General features: G+C 39.6%; 3 protein-coding genes across 5 annotated transcripts in view; all 3 read right to left on the bottom strand.

Annotated features, from left to right (window-relative positions):
* LOC126377066 (uncharacterized) overlaps window positions 1-12,529 on the bottom strand; it is a 33,680-nt gene extending 21,151 nt beyond the window's left edge. Inside the window, exons 1-4 of one of the 2 annotated variants that reach the window (XM_050024703.1) lie at window positions 12,410-12,529; window positions 10,587-10,798; window positions 6,120-6,965; window positions 4,234-4,369 (exon numbers count right to left, since the gene is read on the bottom strand). In XM_050024703.1, the coding sequence (XP_049880660.1) occupies window positions 4,234-4,369; window positions 6,120-6,965; window positions 10,587-10,721 (1,117 nt within the window). In that variant the 5' untranslated portion in view covers window positions 10,722-10,798; window positions 12,410-12,529. Of the gene's footprint in view, window positions 1-4,233; window positions 4,370-6,119; window positions 6,966-10,586; window positions 10,799-12,325 lie in introns of both variants that reach the window. The other variant, XM_050024702.1, reaches the window with a different exon arrangement.
* The window catches only part of LOC126377068 (uncharacterized), a 450,327-nt gene that overhangs the window by 372,600 nt on the left and 59,766 nt on the right, over window positions 1-17,961 (bottom strand). The window lies entirely within an intron of this gene.
* On the bottom strand, window positions 16,549-17,594 carry LOC126377193 (WW domain-binding protein 11-like). Its single transcript, XM_050024888.1, has one exon. The coding sequence runs from the start codon at window positions 17,519-17,521 to the stop codon at window positions 16,751-16,753; it is 771 nt and encodes a 256-aa protein (XP_049880845.1). The 5' UTR covers window positions 17,522-17,594; the 3' UTR covers window positions 16,549-16,750.

Below are 17,961 nucleotides of genomic sequence, written 5' to 3'. Positions count from 1 at the left end.
TATTATAATATTCTTCTTCTTCTATCGTGTGGGTTGTGAGGCGAATTACCAACCTCATCAACCCTGGTGTCAGGGTTACTATTGTGCCGCCAAAGGCCCCTGACATGACTCATTTATAACGACTACGTACTTACACAGTAAGTAGTAACCGGGACCAACGGCTACTACTTACTTATTATAATATTGACGATTACTTACCTAAATGACAAAAATGTCTGGTATTAAATGTGTTTCGCTAATTATTAAAATTAATGTATACCTACATTGATTTAAAAGATGTGTTGCTGTTGCAGTTTCTTGTCATTTCTGCTCCTCAGCCATAATACCTTGCGAAATGACGTACATTCAAAAATGTAAAATTGACCTTCAACAAGTTTATCTATGATAATTACGTTGAATAAATGATTCTGTGTTATAATTGTGTTGCCGTATCCATATGAGTAAACATCTGTGTATGCAGCGATGCAGCGCATGCAATAGACAGTGGAAAGCATATGCGGCGCATATGACGGCAAAAACACGTCGCTATGGGAACGGGGAAGTAGACGCGAGCCAGGCGGTTGTGCAGTTAGACGTGTTGAGTAATTAGTTTCATTACGTAGAGTACGTCTTGCGGGGTGGGTTGAGACGATAGAGTAGATAGATAGATAAATAAAATACTTTATTGAGCACAATGGACACAAAATACAGAGATAAGGACAACATATACAGAAAAGCACAACAGGCGGCCTTATTGCTCATGCAGCAATTTCTTCCAGGCAACCTTTGAGTAATCTGAATTTGAGTAATGTGAAGACATCATTTAAAAAAAGAGCAGTTCGCGCTATTTATAATCTGCGTCGTCGGGACTCTTTATGGGAGCTGTTTAAAGAAATAAATATACTGACGGTCGCAAGTCAATATATTCATGAAAACATTACGTATGTACGTAAAAATGTATCTCTCCTTCCAAAAAACTGTGAAAGGCATAGGTATACGACACGAAATAAAAATAACACGAGACAGTTTGTCAATTCGCGGCTTACTCAAATCTACCGAACGGATTTTGTGTGATTTTTATATCGTTCTTCAATAGATGGCGCGATTTAAGAGGTTTTAGTATACAGGATTTTTGCGACACCATAAAGAAAACTTTGGGGGATGATTCAGGCCGTAAGTAGTAACTATGATTGATTATTAGAGCAATAAGGCCGCCCAAATTGTACTGTATTCATGTGTTTTGTCTGATTGTTGAAATTTAGTTCTGTGCAATAAAGTATATTTGATTTGATGATTCCGAGTTGATATCAAGTGGAGTTTTTTTTTTTATTATTTTCAGTCCAATATTGTGCTTTATTATTCCCAGTACAGGCAACAGTACATCCGTCGCAAGATAATCTGAATACCCATTTCCCAGAGCTTTCTGTCAGACCAACGTGATTGGTGGTGAGCCGTATCGCCATCTATAATCGCTGAATTTTAATATTTTATTCTTCTTTTTATCGTGTGGGTTGTGAGGTGGAATACTAGCCTCATTACAATATATAAATATAATTAAAACACATAATAACGGGTTCTTACCGCGTTTAAAGTAGGAATATGAGACTCCCGATATTATGTGTTTTAATTGTGATGATAACCGCGTAAACTTAATATATAAATATGAATTTCCATTTAAACTGCTATTCATTACGTATTCGGTTGGACACAAATAATATAATTCACCTTAACACAAAGACGTTTGGCTTGACAATGGCATTGTCTAAGTTAGGTCTAGACTTAGTGCTACTGATAGACTGTAAAAACAGTAGCAGTATATCAGCTGGAAGTAATAAATAATTAACCCCCTTGATTAATAATAATAGTAAATAATAATATAATAATAATAATCCTGTAAATGTCTTGTAAATTTGTGTGCAATAAAGTGTTTTATAATTATTATTAAATAACATAGAGTGTATTCAGCTGTTTTGTCTTCCCGGAAATAATGTCGTAGAAACCGACAGTGGGATTGTAACATCGTTATGATACAGGCTAAAAATTATCACCGGGATTGAAATTAATTCTTCTTCTTATCGTGTGTTAAACCCTGGTGTCAGGGTTATAACTCAGCCGCCAAAGGCCCTTGACATGGCTCATATAATGATTACTCACTTACATCAGTAAATAGTAACCGAACCAACGGCTTAACGTGCCTTTCGAAGCACGGAAAAATAATTGAAATTAATTGAAAGAAATCGAAGTTTTGTTGAAGAAAATCACATCAGGGGGTTTAAAATGGCCACATCGAAGCAGTCCATCTAAGAAAGCAATATTGCAATTTGACATTTGCGCATATGAAAGTAAGTGCGCAATGCAAACAAGTGTCAAATAGTAATATTGCTTTCTTAGATGAATAGCTTCGATGTGGCCATTTCAACCCCCAGAACGTCATTTTTCAAATTAGGCGCTTACATGATGTTCGCTGTAAGACGACTATATTCAAATATTGTCGTCTAAGTAGCATAACTGGTTGTATATGAATGTAAACAACAAGCCAAGCTGCTCCGAGGGATGATGGCCCGGGTATTTGTATAACAACGTCTATTTCCAAGTGAAGGGTGGAAGCCTACTGTTATAGATTTAAGATGTGACCCCGTCAGTTTGGGATGGCCATTTTGGGACCACTTGCAATCCGCTGGTAAGTACCTATTTCCATTTTAGACGTCTAAATTGAGGTCGTGCAAAGTTATCGTTTTTCCTAACCTATATCAATAGTCTGGCCGAGTACGGGACCGCCAAACATGGAAAGAGGAAGGGGAGGCCTTTGCCCAGCAGTGAGATCTTTGTTTTTTTCTTTTTAAAGAGGCTTTTAACAAAGTTTAGTTTAGTTTTAATAAAGTTAGATTGGATATCAACAAACAATACATTTTTCGACATTAAATTATTGATTATTTATTTATTTAGCATCGACTGTCATGCAAGAAAAGCCCTCCTTCTCACAGGAAAGTCAATAAATATCCCTTTTATGTGTCCCTTTGATAAGGAGTGATAAAATTGCAGCCTTTCGCGTATAATGTACATTGCCGGCAAAGTGGCTATGGAATTTGAGGAGCAGGAGAGCTATCGTAGTTATCTGTTTGCAGGAGTAGTAGCAAAAGAGAGTGGGGTTGAAAATGCGCGTTAGTGCCTATCGAACCTCTTGGACACCAATAGCTAAGTTAAAACAGTTTCCATACTTTCCAGGAGAGCGTAAAAAGAAACAAACAATATAACCAAGCCGTAAGTACGTACTAAGTAGGACACATATCGTTTCACACTCTGGGCTCCACAAATACACAGAGTTTACACGAAAAATACGGATTTATGGTAATGCGTGATATCTGCTGGAAACGTCAATCGCTGCGGATTTCGGACGACTTAATATCGTTACGAGCCACAAAACTGGTGGTTGTCACACCGGCGCGTGATTGTGCGAGTGAATTTTTGTGTGCCTATGCACCAATCCCGTCGTATTTATTTTTTATTTATTTGGCATAACAACAGCACCTTAAACTTTAAAAGTGACTTTAACGTAGCACTCGGAAATCAAAATCATAATGTATACCTACATTGATTTAAAAGATGTGTTGCTGTTGCAGTTTCTTGTCATTTCTTCTCCTCAGCTATAACACCTTGCGAAAGACGTAGATTCAAAAATGTTAAATTGACCTTGTTGCTCTACCCATTAGTGATTCCGGGCGTGAATGAATGTATGTATACAAAAACCTCGTTTTACACAGACACCACACATTGACGTAATCGTACACGCTCAACTGTGTGTGTGGCGTCTGACGCCCATTCCATTGAAGACTAAAATAAGTTCGGAAGGGGGTGATGTAAACCTAGCTCAGCTGCTGGTGGGGAGCGGAGAGCCGTTCTATACGTAAAATTACTCCTTTTTGCATGGTCATCATCATCAGCCCATTAACGTCCCGACTGCTGGGGCACGGGCCTTCCCTAGATGGATAGGGAGATTGGGCCTTAAACCACCACGCGGGCCCCGTGCAAATTGATGGTTATTAACGACTGCTAATGCAGCTGGGACCAACGGCTTAACGTGCCTTCCGAAGCACGGAGGAGCTCAAGATGAAAACTTTTTTTTTTTGGGCACTCATCCTATCGCCGGCCTTTGCGAAAGTTGCTTAACTTCAACAATCGCAGACCGAGCGCGTTTACCGCTGCGCCACCGAGCTCCTCTTTGCATGGTAGAAGTCAGTTAAAAATCGTACTCACCGCGCCTTATACCGAAGCTCTCGAACAGACTGAGGATATACCCGAGGATGGAGTCGTCCCGCGGCCGCAGCGCCACGTCGCAGTAGTCTTTCGTCAGCTGCACTGGCTCCAGGTAATCTTCTACAGGCAAGCCCGACTGGAAAGGATGCATAAAGGTGAGTGTCAGAATGGCCGGTTACTGGTATTCGGTCTGTGTGACCCGTGGTACCGCTTGGTACAACTTGTTTCTCCCGATGGACCTATTGTCCGATGGTACAATTAAACATATTCTCTATGGAACAATTAATTAGTTCTTGTACCATGTAATATTATCCAATGGCTTCTGTTTACAGTTTAAAGTTGAAATGGTGCTTAATCATTGTTTCCCTATGAGTGCCGCTTTGTTGAACCAGATGCATTCTTCTAAGAAAATAACATAAAAACAACATAACAAAAAAACAAACATAACACAACAATGAACATTTAAAAAAAACCTGTTATTTTTTATTATTTATATCTGCATTACACTGCGTCTCAAAACAGGTATCTCTGATGTAGGGAAAAACTCCGCCAAACTGAAAAGGGACTGGGCCGGACACGATTGCCGGATGCATCCAGAGCGATGGGCACGGGTCGTTACTCACTGGACACCTCAAGGCGGGCATAGAAGTCGAGGAAGATCGCGTAAAAGATGGCGACCTCAATGCTTATCGCAGGGATTGGCCGGAGATCGCGCAAACTCGAAAAGAGTGGAAAAATCAAGGGGAGGCCTTTGCCTAGCAGTGGGATCGAATAGGCTGAATAAGATAAGATATAGACATTATGTCGCCATCTATGCGAAACATTGAGTACTAATATTTCTTAGAAATTCATATTTGCTGATATCTTTTCACTGTACGTGTTACAAGTTTGAGGACAGTGAAGAAGCACTGTCGTTTTGTGAAGTAGTTCGCAACTTGGATGTAGCCCCTGATCTTATCGTTAAATCTTCTTCTTCCATCGTGTGGGTTGTGAGGTGGAATACCAGCCTCATCAACCCTGGTGTCAGGGTTACTATTGAGCCGCCAAAGGCCCCTGACATGGCTCATGTAACAATTACTCACTTACATCAGGAAGTAGTAACCAGGACCAACAGCTTAACATGCCTTCCGAAGCACGGAAGCCTAACGACACTAGGGATCATAAAGTGATTTTTGTGATAATGTCCCCACCGGGATTCGAACCCGGGACCTCCGGATGGTGAGCCCAACGCTCAACCACTGGACCACAAAGGCCGTTAAATAGAAAACAGACATACCCACAACCATTTTGATTTATCTGCCTTAGATATAATATAATAAATTAAATTCATCTTTTTTGGGGTTATGTATACGTTTTTACAATAAAATACCAGATAATATTTTAAATTTGTCAGAGAACAAATGTAAAGCTCACGTGAAGCTTACTTTATGTAAAAAAGCCTATTATAAGATTAATGATTACCTAAATGATAAAAATGTCTGGTATTGAATGTGTTCCTCTAGTTATTAAATAACTTGTAATGTACCCTCATTGATTTAAAAGATGTGTTGCTGTTGCAGTTTCTTGTCATTTCTTCTCCTCAGCCATAACACCTTGCGAAATGACGTAAATTCAAAAATGTTACATTGACCTTCAACAAGTTTATCCATGATAATTACGTTGAATAAATGATTCTGATTCTGATTCTGATTCTGATATAATAAGATAGAGGTGACTCCAATATCTGAACTTGTATCGAAAATCCATTTCAGTAATGCTGTACGAAATCTAGGCTAATCTTATCGATTTTCCGTCCAATATTCAATCTGAATGCTCCAAAGAGAATCTGTAGTTAGTACTTTGATGCACTTTGCAAGTTTAGCAACAATTTTGACTAACAAACTTACCTGTTTCGCTCCATTATGTTCTTCGTCTTGTGAATTAATATGAATAGAATCGTACATGCTGGCTGCACTATCACTATTCTCATAAATATGTACGTCTTTTTCACTCTTTGTGGGTGCAGTATCTAGACTTGTTGCTCCTTCTTTTTCTTCAGTTTTCTTAAAGAATGGAAGCTTAAAAGAATGAAAGAGTTCTTGAATTTTCACTAAGCCAGGCATCGTATTCCCTTGAGCTGGTTTTATTTCTCTAATGTCATTGTCTTCTTTAGCGACTTCATTATAATTCAAGTCTTCATAGAAATGATCTTCAGGGCATTTTTCCAATTCCTCAGCAGTTGTTAACGATTTATACTTTCTAGATTCTGGTTTTTTAGCAGTTTTTTGAATGTAGTATTGGCTGTTGGTTTTGACTGAGTAGTATCCTCGATCGTTGAAATTTTCAGTTCTTGAGAATCTTAGCTGCTTGATGTCAAAGTGTGGATACTCGTATGAACTTAGGCGGAAGAACCGCTTTGATTTCTTTGGTCTGCCGGAATCCATAGGGAGGTATGACGTCACAGGCTTGTCTGTGTTTGTGGGTTGGTTTCTGTACAAGAAACTCTTAGCAGGCACAATTTTCTTCAAAATGTCTTCAACGCTAAGTGATGTTGATGCCAACTGTTCTCTAATTCGTTTTGCTTTTACCGTTTGATATTGAGCTTGTACATCAACTTCAGGTTTTGTTTCAAGTTGCTCTTTTACATTGTCTAAATATTTCTCAGGCTCAGTTTTGAGTTCTGCGATAAATTCTATGAATTTCTTAGCGTTGGCTCGCGGCCTCCACAACTTCACAATACCTTCAGTGGTTCCCTGTAAACACGACATTAAATAATTTAGTGTACTTAGGATAGAATTCAAGACTTTAGAAGTAGGTTTAAATAAATTTAAAGTTTCCGCAAAGAGCAGTAGTTACTGAAACGAAATGCAAATAGTTAGCGAGTGTTGGAGCTAAAGTGAAATATTCGGTCGTTGGTGGAATTTTATTGCTGTAAGTATGCGGGTAAATGCTCGGAAAGTTATTATATCGCAGTTTATGCCAAGAATTGTTGGATCTACAAGAAATGGAACTATTTTGAACGAGTTTAATCATAGTTTATTGTGCAGCCATGCGCTACTAGTTGGACTGATATGCACGAGGGGGAACTGTGATGAAGTTATTCGCTTAAAGCTAAGTATGTCTTACGTAAGTTTCTCGAGTCCCAAACGACCGGAACTTTTGTATTATTGCTTGCAGATTTCTGTTATTTTAATGTAACTGTAACTGTTAGTAAGTGTAACTGTAAGCTTGCCTGTGATGGCATTCACTACTTGGCCGAACATAGGAATTCTGCTTTAAGATTGTGAATGACATTATTGTATTATTATTTATTAATGTTTTTTAATGTTGTGTTGTGTGTATTAATGTATTGTATTGTATCATAAATACGTAGACACGACAGCGTAGATACTATATACTACAAGACATACTTTAGACATCATAGTCTACATTTGACAGATTCTACAATTAGGAATTTAGGAAATATTAAACAGATTGACTTCTTAACTGTTAAATCTGTCAAATAACTAGTAAACCCTAATCTTGATGTCACATAATCCACTACAACAATGATATAACACTCATACCAAAACAAATACACTTACATATTATATTGTACATCTATGAATATAGAACGGCAACTCACCGCTCCCCACCAGCGGCTGAGCTAGGTTTACCTCACCCCCTTTTTTTTCTGGCTATGTCTGCAATCAGTATCTTTTCTTTTTCTCTTTTTTTTTACCTCACCCCCTTTTAAGACTTTTAGTCTTCAATCGTATGGGAGTCAGACCTCACACACACAGATGCGCGTGTACAATGTAAGACGTTACCTACTCTACATAAAACCCAGAAATAAGTTGGAATTTCGGAATTAAATTATCAAACTGCAAAATAAAAATCTATTAATATCGCGGATAACTTTATATATTTTTTTGCAAATATCAATGAAAAGTATAACAGTTTTCACAATTGGCCATTGTTATCTATTTCCAAGTTTCGTAGGCGTAAAGTTGCTTGACCAAGACTTTTATTAAAAAGCCAATCAAGTGCGAGTCAGATTCACCGAGGGTTCCGCTTAAAATTGTATGTAAATAGTTCGTTCATCACGGTGATAAGGGAGGCTACGAGAAGTAGAAGGTTTTGATTCTCCTGCTGAAATGTTAGAAAAAAGTCTTAAAAACAAGTCTTTGGATTGCGTTGATTTAGAAGCATGTTTTTTTTATAATTTCGACTGGATAACTCTGCACGTTTCCGAAAAAAACTGTCTAAAAACCGTCTGTCTGTCAAGACCCTTTTTCTTTTCCTTTTCTTCTGTAGCGTTTTTCTTCTTTTTCAAAGAAAATAGGAATAAGGTATTTTAAAAGGCGGCTAGTGTTATGGGTTATTTAATGACTAGTTTTTATGTTTATATGTGTGACTTATTGAGATGATACTTTTGTTTTTCACGATATTTTTGTGAAAGATACCCACTTAAACTCTTCTTGGTCTTCCCCTTCCTCTCTTTCCTTGTAGCCGTCATGTCTTATAAGGAAGTGAAAGAATTGGTTTTTGATAGACAAGAATTGAGATTGCTACACCGACAAGAGCGTGGCTCTTAAATAAGTGATGAGTGTCCTACTTAAAAGTATTACAGTGATGTTATGAAAGGAGAAACTGAACCCTAAAAACATCGCTCTATCGACTTCAACCTCTGCTAAAAACTTTTTCAAACTTAGGTCATTCATCAACTAATAATGGTTTAAATGCCTCGTAAGTGCGATGACTCTCCTATGTGACTTTAAGCAAAGTTTCGCAGTTGACTCATGTCATGACATCAACCGCGGCTGCCGAGTTGCCAGCGCGGTTACGATGACATTTATTAAAGCTCGGTGACATTACAGAAAATTCGATGAATACCTCGTGACCTTCCACACGGCGCGACGCAATTCTTGCGATATAAATATAATATGCTATTAAACAGAACGACCAGTTCAGTACAATTAGTGACATTCATCAAATACAAATATACTTTATCTTATCTTATTTAGCCTATACGATCCCACTGCTGGGCAAAGGCCTCCCCTTGATTTTTCCACTCCTCTCGACTTTGCGCGATCTCCGGCCAATCCTTGCGATAAGCATTGAGGTCGTCACACCATCTTTTACGCGGTCTGCCTCGACTTCTAAGCCCGCCCTGAGGTATCCAGTGAGTAACGACTCGTGCCCGCTCCGGATGCATCCGACAAACGTGCAAATATACTTTATTGCACCAAAATAAAAAGAAATAATTACAAAAGACTCTTTAACTAAGTACATGGCAAATGGCGGCCTTATCGCTTAAAGCAATTTCAATCATAACATTTTACAATAGCTTCAAAGCGTAGTGCGTAAACTAATGTTGTGACGTTCATTAGCATAGTGATGTATCAGTCGACATTAGGTCGATAGATTCTTTTCTCATCATAATCGTAAACAGCCTATATACGTCTCACTGCTGGGCACAGGCCCCCCCTCTATCATCCGGAGGGGGTATGGAGCATACTTCACCACGGTGCTCCACTGCGGGTTGGAGGTCGATTCTTTTCTATCTAATAATACATGCTTACATACATAATATCACGTATATTTCCCGGAACCACGGAATTCCACTTACTACGATCCTGACGCACACTTTCACTTCTTCCTCTCCTATCAAAAGACTTCATGCATGCTCGCCGGTTTGAAGTACTTACTCACCTGGCCTTTCTTTACAACATCCTGGATGTGATCGCGGTGTGTGTCTGTGTATATTCGAAATAATGAGCATGACAAAAATATCAAACGTCGATTTGTTCATATGCCCCCAATATTTGCAGCCCTCTAATATCGCAGATTAATGCGATATCGAATCGCGTTGTGGGGAGGGTCGCTTAGTTTGGAGAATGTAATACGAAGATCAGATCACAAGCCAAGTGTGAAGATGTAATTACGTGAAATTGAGAGCATTAAACCGAATCAAAAGGAGGCGAAGGTGGTTGTAAGGGTCAATGCACATGTGTGAATCTCTGACGGAGAGTTAATTAATGACATGAACTTTAGTTTTACTACTATATAAAATACAATAGGCTCCGGACACAGGTTGGCCGCTGCAAGGATAATCTCTGCAGGGGAAACCTGGCTGATGGTTGCGATGATTGCGAGTGTGGAGTATCACCACAAACTATGGCTCACCTTTTGTGCTGTCCTAAGTGCCTTAACACCTGCACTATTAAAGACCTTCACTAAGCCCCCCCCTTTATGACTTTAGTCTTCAATCGTATGAGCGTCTCATAGATGCTCGTGTACGATAAGGTCAATGTGTAGTGTCTGTGTAAAACGAGGTGTTTTGTATGAAGTGTCCGCGGTGTAACCCTGTATGGTATTTTTTTTATACGTACCAACAGTTTTCTTCCATTCACTTGCTTCTCCCTCACAAACTCCACAAAATCTCCCATTTCCCATCTCTCTAGTACTCCCACTACTCCCTGCACATCTAAGTCTTCCACTCTTCGTGCCTTCTCTTTCTTTTCCATGGCTGATGAAGAGTATAAACGGGATGGGTAGTGTGTTCAATGTTTAGTCAGTCATTGATGTTGAATTCTTATTGCTTCTGAAATTAACATCATAATATTTTTTTAGCATGCTTAATTCGGTACTTAGTTCGTCTTATTTTGTTATTATTTTTATTAATTTATATTCAAACATTCTCATAATTAGACTCGGTTCTGTTTCTATTATACAGGGTGTTAGTGACATCGTAACGAAAACTTTGAGGGATGATTCAGACCAAGATTCTGAGTTGATGTTAAGCGTAATTTTCCGTCGCAAAGGTATGGAACGGTTTTTAATTAAATATGGAACGGAAAACCAAAAAAAAAAAATACACAATATAAATATAATAAATAAAAAAAATATAAATATAATTCAAAAAATCACTAATTTTTTTATGAATTTTCCGCCAGGAAAATCGACTTGATATCAACTCAGTATCATGGTCTGAATAATCCCGCTCAGTATTCGTTACGGTATCACTGACATCCTGTATATTAGGTTACGGAATGGTGGCCAAGGGATGGTATGCAATATCGAGGCAGACCACCAGCCCGGTGGTCGGATGACATTGTGAGGTACGCCGGAAAGCGATGGATGAGACTTGCACAGGACCGGAAAGGATGGCAATGGATGGATGTAGATTTGATTCTATGCTAATTGCTAGACTAAGAGGTACCTCTGACTACCCCAATTGGGATGTAGTCGTGAGCTTATGTTATTTTATTCCACAGACGTACACATGTCTCGACAAAGTAGCTGAAGTGGCGTGTAACGGCCTCCGTGGTCCAGTGGTTTGAGCATTAGGCACACGATCCGGAGGTCCCGGGTTCAAATCCCGGTGGGGACATATCATAAAAATCACTTTGTAATCCCTAGTTTGGTTAGGACATTACAGGCTGATCACCTGATTGTCCGAAAGTAAGATGATCCGTGCTTCGGAAGGCACGTTAAGCCGTTGGTCCCAGTAGCCGGGACCGATGTAAGTAAGTAGTCGTTACATTAGCCATGTCAGGGGCCTTTGGCGGCTCAATAGTAACCCCGACACCAGGGTTGATGACGTTGGTAATCCACCTCACAACCCACACGATAGAAGAAGAATCGAGACGACATTATGACCATTGTGTAAATATTTGAATGAAAGTAGGTAAATGTTACTTTTGAGGAAGTATTTCACGGAAACACCTTCAATTTTCGTCTCCCCTTTTAAAATATCGAATTACAAACTAATTACTTACAACTCGACGTAAACAAAGGAGAACTTGAAACTGTTTGAAGCGAGAAAGAGAAAGTAATACTGTAAAAGGTGTACTTTGGCGGTATCCTTAGACTTGCACTTTCATTCATACAGGAACAGCCATCAATCAAAATGTCCTATACACTAATATCTATAATGGTCGAGCCAACTTTGTCTGTGAAAATTTCAATTAAGAGAAATTAATAACTCATAGATGCGAGTACGGTATTTAAGTCCCGTGTAATAGGGGCGAGCCAGGCACAAATCCGAATTCAAAGGGGTGCCACCACCACTGAATTCGACTTTATTACTTTAAATTATTACTGTACATATATTATAACAAAAACATACCTGTCTGACTAATTCCCATCAACGCTCATTCTTTACGACAATACCCAGGTAGCCTTCACAACCCAACCACAAAATACAACTCACCAAACATGGACAAAACTACAGAAAACAGGGAGCTATTTTCGAATATCCTGTTAGTGATAAATTTAGCACCACTCCGGTGGGACACTCGATAGAACACTGGACGGACCGTGCGGCATAAATTCACTTAATTAGCTTGATTGGAGTCCTTAGTGTGGAACAGAGATGTGCGAACGACAAACTGTTCTGGTAGAGAGGAATTAGCTGCAATACTGGGGAAGCCAGTATAGTTTAGCTTCTATACTGGAGCGAATATATACACATAGAATCTGTTCAGCTGCTTGTCTTTCCGGGCATGTTGTAAAATCCACGGATTAGAATAAAAAGGTTCAATCGCCAAGTGCGCGCAATACGCGCGCCATACAAGTATGAACAAATAGTTCATACTTCAACTTTGCATTTGACTCGTCTGCAAACTTTACGACATACGGAGCTCCGCGATAGTATACTAAAAGGTCGTTTAGTATATTATAACCCACAGGGCAATGAGTCGAATTTTGACTATCATGCACGAAGATCCCTCCTTATCGAATGAATGCTAAAAACCTGTGTAAGATTGGTTATTTGTTAAAAAAAAAATATGCAGTATCTTGTGAAAAGTACTGATAAAATTGCAGTTTATCACATAAAATATACGTTGCCGGTAAAGTGGGTATGGAATTTGAGAAGAGTTATCGTAGTTGTCGGTTTGCAGTAGTGGTAAAAAAGAGAATGTGGTTGAACCGGCGACAGCAGTTCCAACCTCTTTCTTCTATTCCGTGGTGAAATCTGTCTGAGGGATTGAGTCGTTTCTTACATGATGAACGATTGTTATGGGCGATCAGCTGATCCCTTCTCATCATAAGGATCATCATATCCCTCTTAGGACTTCTTGTCACTTGTGGCTCTATTTGGAGACTACGATCGTGTTCAGTTCAGCATAGAAACCGCCCCCTAGAGTCCATTAATGCTTTCAAATATAACCCTCTCGCCTTTGGCGGCTAAATAGTAACCCTGACACCAGGGTTGATGAGGTTGGTAATTCACCCCACAACCCACACGATTGAAGAAGAATATAATCCTCTCAGACGATGCCCTGAGACGATGTTCGCACCCAACTGGCCGTTGTCCTAAATTTTGTACCAGGTGAGAGCTCTCAGCACTCCCCACTCGTCCGGCCAAGTAGTTAATGCCATTTGTGGCAAGTCACGTCAAATAAAAGCACAGAAACCATTCAGATAAATCAAGTGCAGTCATCATCCTCCTGCCCTCAGCCCACTCTAGCTGTACTTAAGTAAAATATAGCAAAAACCACTGAAAAGTTTTTCTTACCTCTTATTTTTCCACAGAAATGATTCCCAAAGCTCCTCAGAAAGTCTGTACAGCGTCGCAATACAAATTCTAACTTGTTTTTCATTTTACAATAAGCCCCAGCAATTCTATTCATTGAATTGACCAATTAAAAGCGGAATTAGTATTCAATATCGAGCTCCGTTTCAGAACTCGCTCCGAGGAAGTTTGGGGTTATTTGCATTTAGTGATGTTGCCAGATTTCTGAAGCCGACTAATAATAGCTGTTTTGGCTATCCAAGTTAGTTTTTTTATTTACTTTTAACTAATAGTGAACACTAAAATAGATCAGGGAACCTCAGTCATTTCACGGGAATTCCAGGGGACAGGGGAGTGTCCCTTGGGTCTAAAATGTCCCTTTCTTAAAATATCCCTTGTCAAAACGTAGCTTCTCCGAAATGTCCTTACACCAGTATGCCTTTTCCTCAAGAAGACTCGTCTTCTAAATGCCCCCTAGCCTAATTTTTATTACTGTTCTAAAGCGGTCTACGCTACATATGGCGGCGCATTCATTCAGAATTTCAACTCAAGTTAAACGAATAATTAATACATAATATCGATACTGAACATCACTAGTAAGTACTGCATATTTCTATGAATTTTCAACAGGACCAGTTACATCGCTTGTTTCGCCAAATTCAATGGAAAAGTTTAGCTTGACTGATTGGAAGTAAAGACAATGTTCAGTGAGCCAATGTTGGTTTAATGTTCCTGGACGCAGGGTGAGTCATTTTAACCAGATATCAATGAAATATACAGGGTGTTAGTGACATCGTAACGAAAACTTTGAGGGATGATTCATTATTCATTGCGACGGTAAAATCCACTTGATATCAACTCAGAATCATGGTCTGAATCATTCCCCTCAGTTTTCGTTACGAAGTCACTAACACCCTGTATTATGACTTGCTTCATAAACGGGGAGCGCCTAGCGCCTGTTCGGTCCCTGGTGCTGGACTTGTACCAACGGGTTATTTGGTTCGCGTTGGTATAGAAGCTTAATTTTTTGCACCTCCAGTGGACCACCTATCACGTTTTGTCTAACAGAAGGTTCGGTGAGGTACGGGTAGGTACTTCACTCGTCTTGCGGTGGATGTACAACCCCAATTAGTATATAGTCATGAGCTTATGTTATGTTCAAGAGATCGCAGACAGACTTAAGTATTATTAGATGTTAATTTCAATTTAGTGCCTTAGTAGAATTAATAAATAATTAAATAGTGAGGAACTTTCCAGGCTACGTTCTCCAAAAACAATACAGATGACGTTGTTCAGTTTAAATGTGATAATTACCTAATTTCTCATTATTCGGGAAGAAGAAGCATAAATATATAAAATTAAATGTTGCTTGATGTTTGCATGACATTATATAAAAAAAAATAGTTTATTTCTTAACCTGTTACACTTTAACAAATATTTTTTTTTTGGTTACTCCTTTTAAGTAATAAATATACCTGTAGTAGGAGTATTATATACAGGGTGTTAGTAATATCGTAACGAAAACTTTGAGGGATGATTGAGACCATGATTCTAAGATGATATCAAGTGGAATTTTTCGTCACAAAAGTAGAACAGAAAATAATTTAAAAGAAAACAAAAATTTTCATGAATTTTCCGACTGAAAATTCCACTTGATATCAACTCAGAATCATGGTCTGAATCATCCCCCTCAGTATTCGTTACGATGTCACTAACACCCATACCTACTTGTATGGCTACAGTATGTACTTGTGCGGAGTGTAAATGACATCGTAACGAATACTGTGAGGGCGATGATTCAGCTGATTATTCTGAGTTAATATCAAATGGAATTTTTCATCGCAAAAGTATAGAACTGAAAATAATTTAAAAAAACTAAAAAAGAAATCATGAATTTTGCGACGGAAAATTCCACTTGATATTAACTCAGAATCATGGTCTGAATCATCCCCCTTAGTATTCGTTACGATGTCACTAACACCCCGTATATTGCTTCTCTTTATTTTGATCAGAATAATTAATGGATGGATGATGTAACTGTGCCTGGGTGTAATAAAAAGGGTCATCATTTATACCCAAAAACAAAGATGAAAGATGCATATGTTTGTTATCTAAGAAAGTAGAAGGTTAAACGAAGAAAATCTGTACAGCGCCATCTATATTGATTTTGAGGAACGAACCCTGGAAAGTACCTCATTGAACTCTCCTCAGTCTTCGCCCCGATAAGGATTAAGAGCGTGTTGTTTCTTTTGCGTGCCCCAAAACACAAGTGTTCACACTCCGTGAGGTCAAATAACGTTGAAGCATATACCTGTTGACGCAATCTTCCACTCCTTATCATTCAGCTACATTAACGCCTATGTCCTTTCAGCAAGGTCCATTATCGTCAGTGGGATATGCATGTGGAATGGACCGTGGTCTGTCTCATTAACCAGAGTCAATTGAAGGGGTGATGTCATTGAGTCCGGTAGATATTTAGAGCACAGTATACGTACTAGGTACTAATGTTTATGGTCTGATAGCATGATTATTTGTATGTTGTTTCTGTTATGTTGTATGGAACCCCGGAGTTTTGGAGGACGTGCGTGGGCCAGAAACCAACACGTAAAAGACCCCCTTCATCATCATCAGCCTTAAATTGGCGATGATGAACACAGACACCGTCTTAGACACTGTATAAATTAACTAGAAAAGATGTATGAGGCCTGATGATATTTACACAAATAACACACCACTTGCGGATTATTTCAACATACATAGATAAGAAAACGATACGACATACGCGTTTCAGATAACTTATCTCTCACCGATACATTAAATGAAAAGCAAGGAAGTATGTTAAAACAATCATTTATTTATACTTTAATTTCTTTTGAGAATATGCAACTTTAATTTGTGAAGACATTCTCATCGGTAACAACGCACAGGACTTATTTTTAAGTAAACTCGACTTGTTTTTTACTAAATGTACATTCAGTCTTTCTAGGACTTTACAATCTTACACGATAATCCAAAAACAACTCTTTATTCACAATTTTACACCCGGCACAAGACATCGTACATTTTATGCGACACTTCATTGCCAGCGAATCCAATGTAGCAGCAGTTGTGGCTCGGATGGACCTTGCCAGGAGTGATAGAGAGCTGGTACCTCGCTCGTCCAACGTAGACGTTCTCTCCTGAAGCCGTTCTTCCTCCAGGTATTGCCCCATTAGGAACAGTCCCATTCGTAGCTGGAATCCACTGCAAGCTTTCAGGTCTCGAAACCAACACTTCGATGTTTTGGACGCCAATTTCCTTTCGGTCGTAAGTAATCGACGCAGCGTTATGTCTAACTGAGAATTTGCCAGGAATCAGGTCTCCCATATGCCACGCCCTGATGACCCAGAGAGGGCTCCCGTCCCAACCTTCATGGCCTCCCACCACTGCTCTGCCAGCGAGTTGCGATGCAGTAGTTGCCGTACTGGCGACCCAGTCGTAGTCTCCAGACATCTCCGCCATTTGTGGCTTGTCTTCAATTGCTGGAGCGCCTTGAGAACTCTCTCCGTGGTAAATATAGTTGGTTATATAAGTAGGGTTGCTGGGCTGGGGGTCTGGTTGTACCGGCATCGGTCCAAGGGGAACTGGAGCAATAGGAAACATCATAGTGGGGACGTAGTAGGGGTACGTTGGGGGAGCTGTGACTTGTCCCCCGTCATGTGGCGGTGGCGGGTACGGATGCCCCGGTGGAGGGGGCCAATGAGGGGGGCCATAATATGGGGGTGGAGGGGGCCCCGGAGGCGGTGGTCCGTGTGGGTACTGACTCATTATATCACTTGCACTTTTCTTTCCAGTTCGCGTTTGATTACAAACACTTATCAACCTCACTTTGCACAAAATACTGCTCGATTTGCTGATTACGACTATTTATAAAGACAATCGATGACAAAGGGTTTATCTTATCATTATTGATAAAACGGCCGATAGGGTTAATCATCAATGAGTCAGAATGGATTTCAGTTATTTTTGTGGTGTAATAATAAACCATGATGACGACGGATGGATGGGAGCCATCGGTATTGCAATGCAGGATGGAAGGAGCAAGTCACAGAGACTGTAACCTGCTTTGAAATAGCCTACTCTGGGCGCCATCCCACTCGCGTCAGAGAGAGTACTGCGGGGCGGAAGGCAAGAGGGAAACCACTGTCCTACTTTTCCCTAAAAAAAGTGGCATAGAGAATGCTACACCGACAAGAGCGTGGCTCTTA

This window comes from Pectinophora gossypiella, chromosome 22 (genome assembly GCF_024362695.1).
Source record: "Pectinophora gossypiella chromosome 22, ilPecGoss1.1, whole genome shotgun sequence".
NCBI lineage: Eukaryota > Metazoa > Arthropoda > Insecta > Lepidoptera > Gelechiidae > Pectinophora > Pectinophora gossypiella.
Note: the sequence above shows the minus strand (reverse complement) of the source record. Positions and strands in the feature narration are given on the sequence as shown.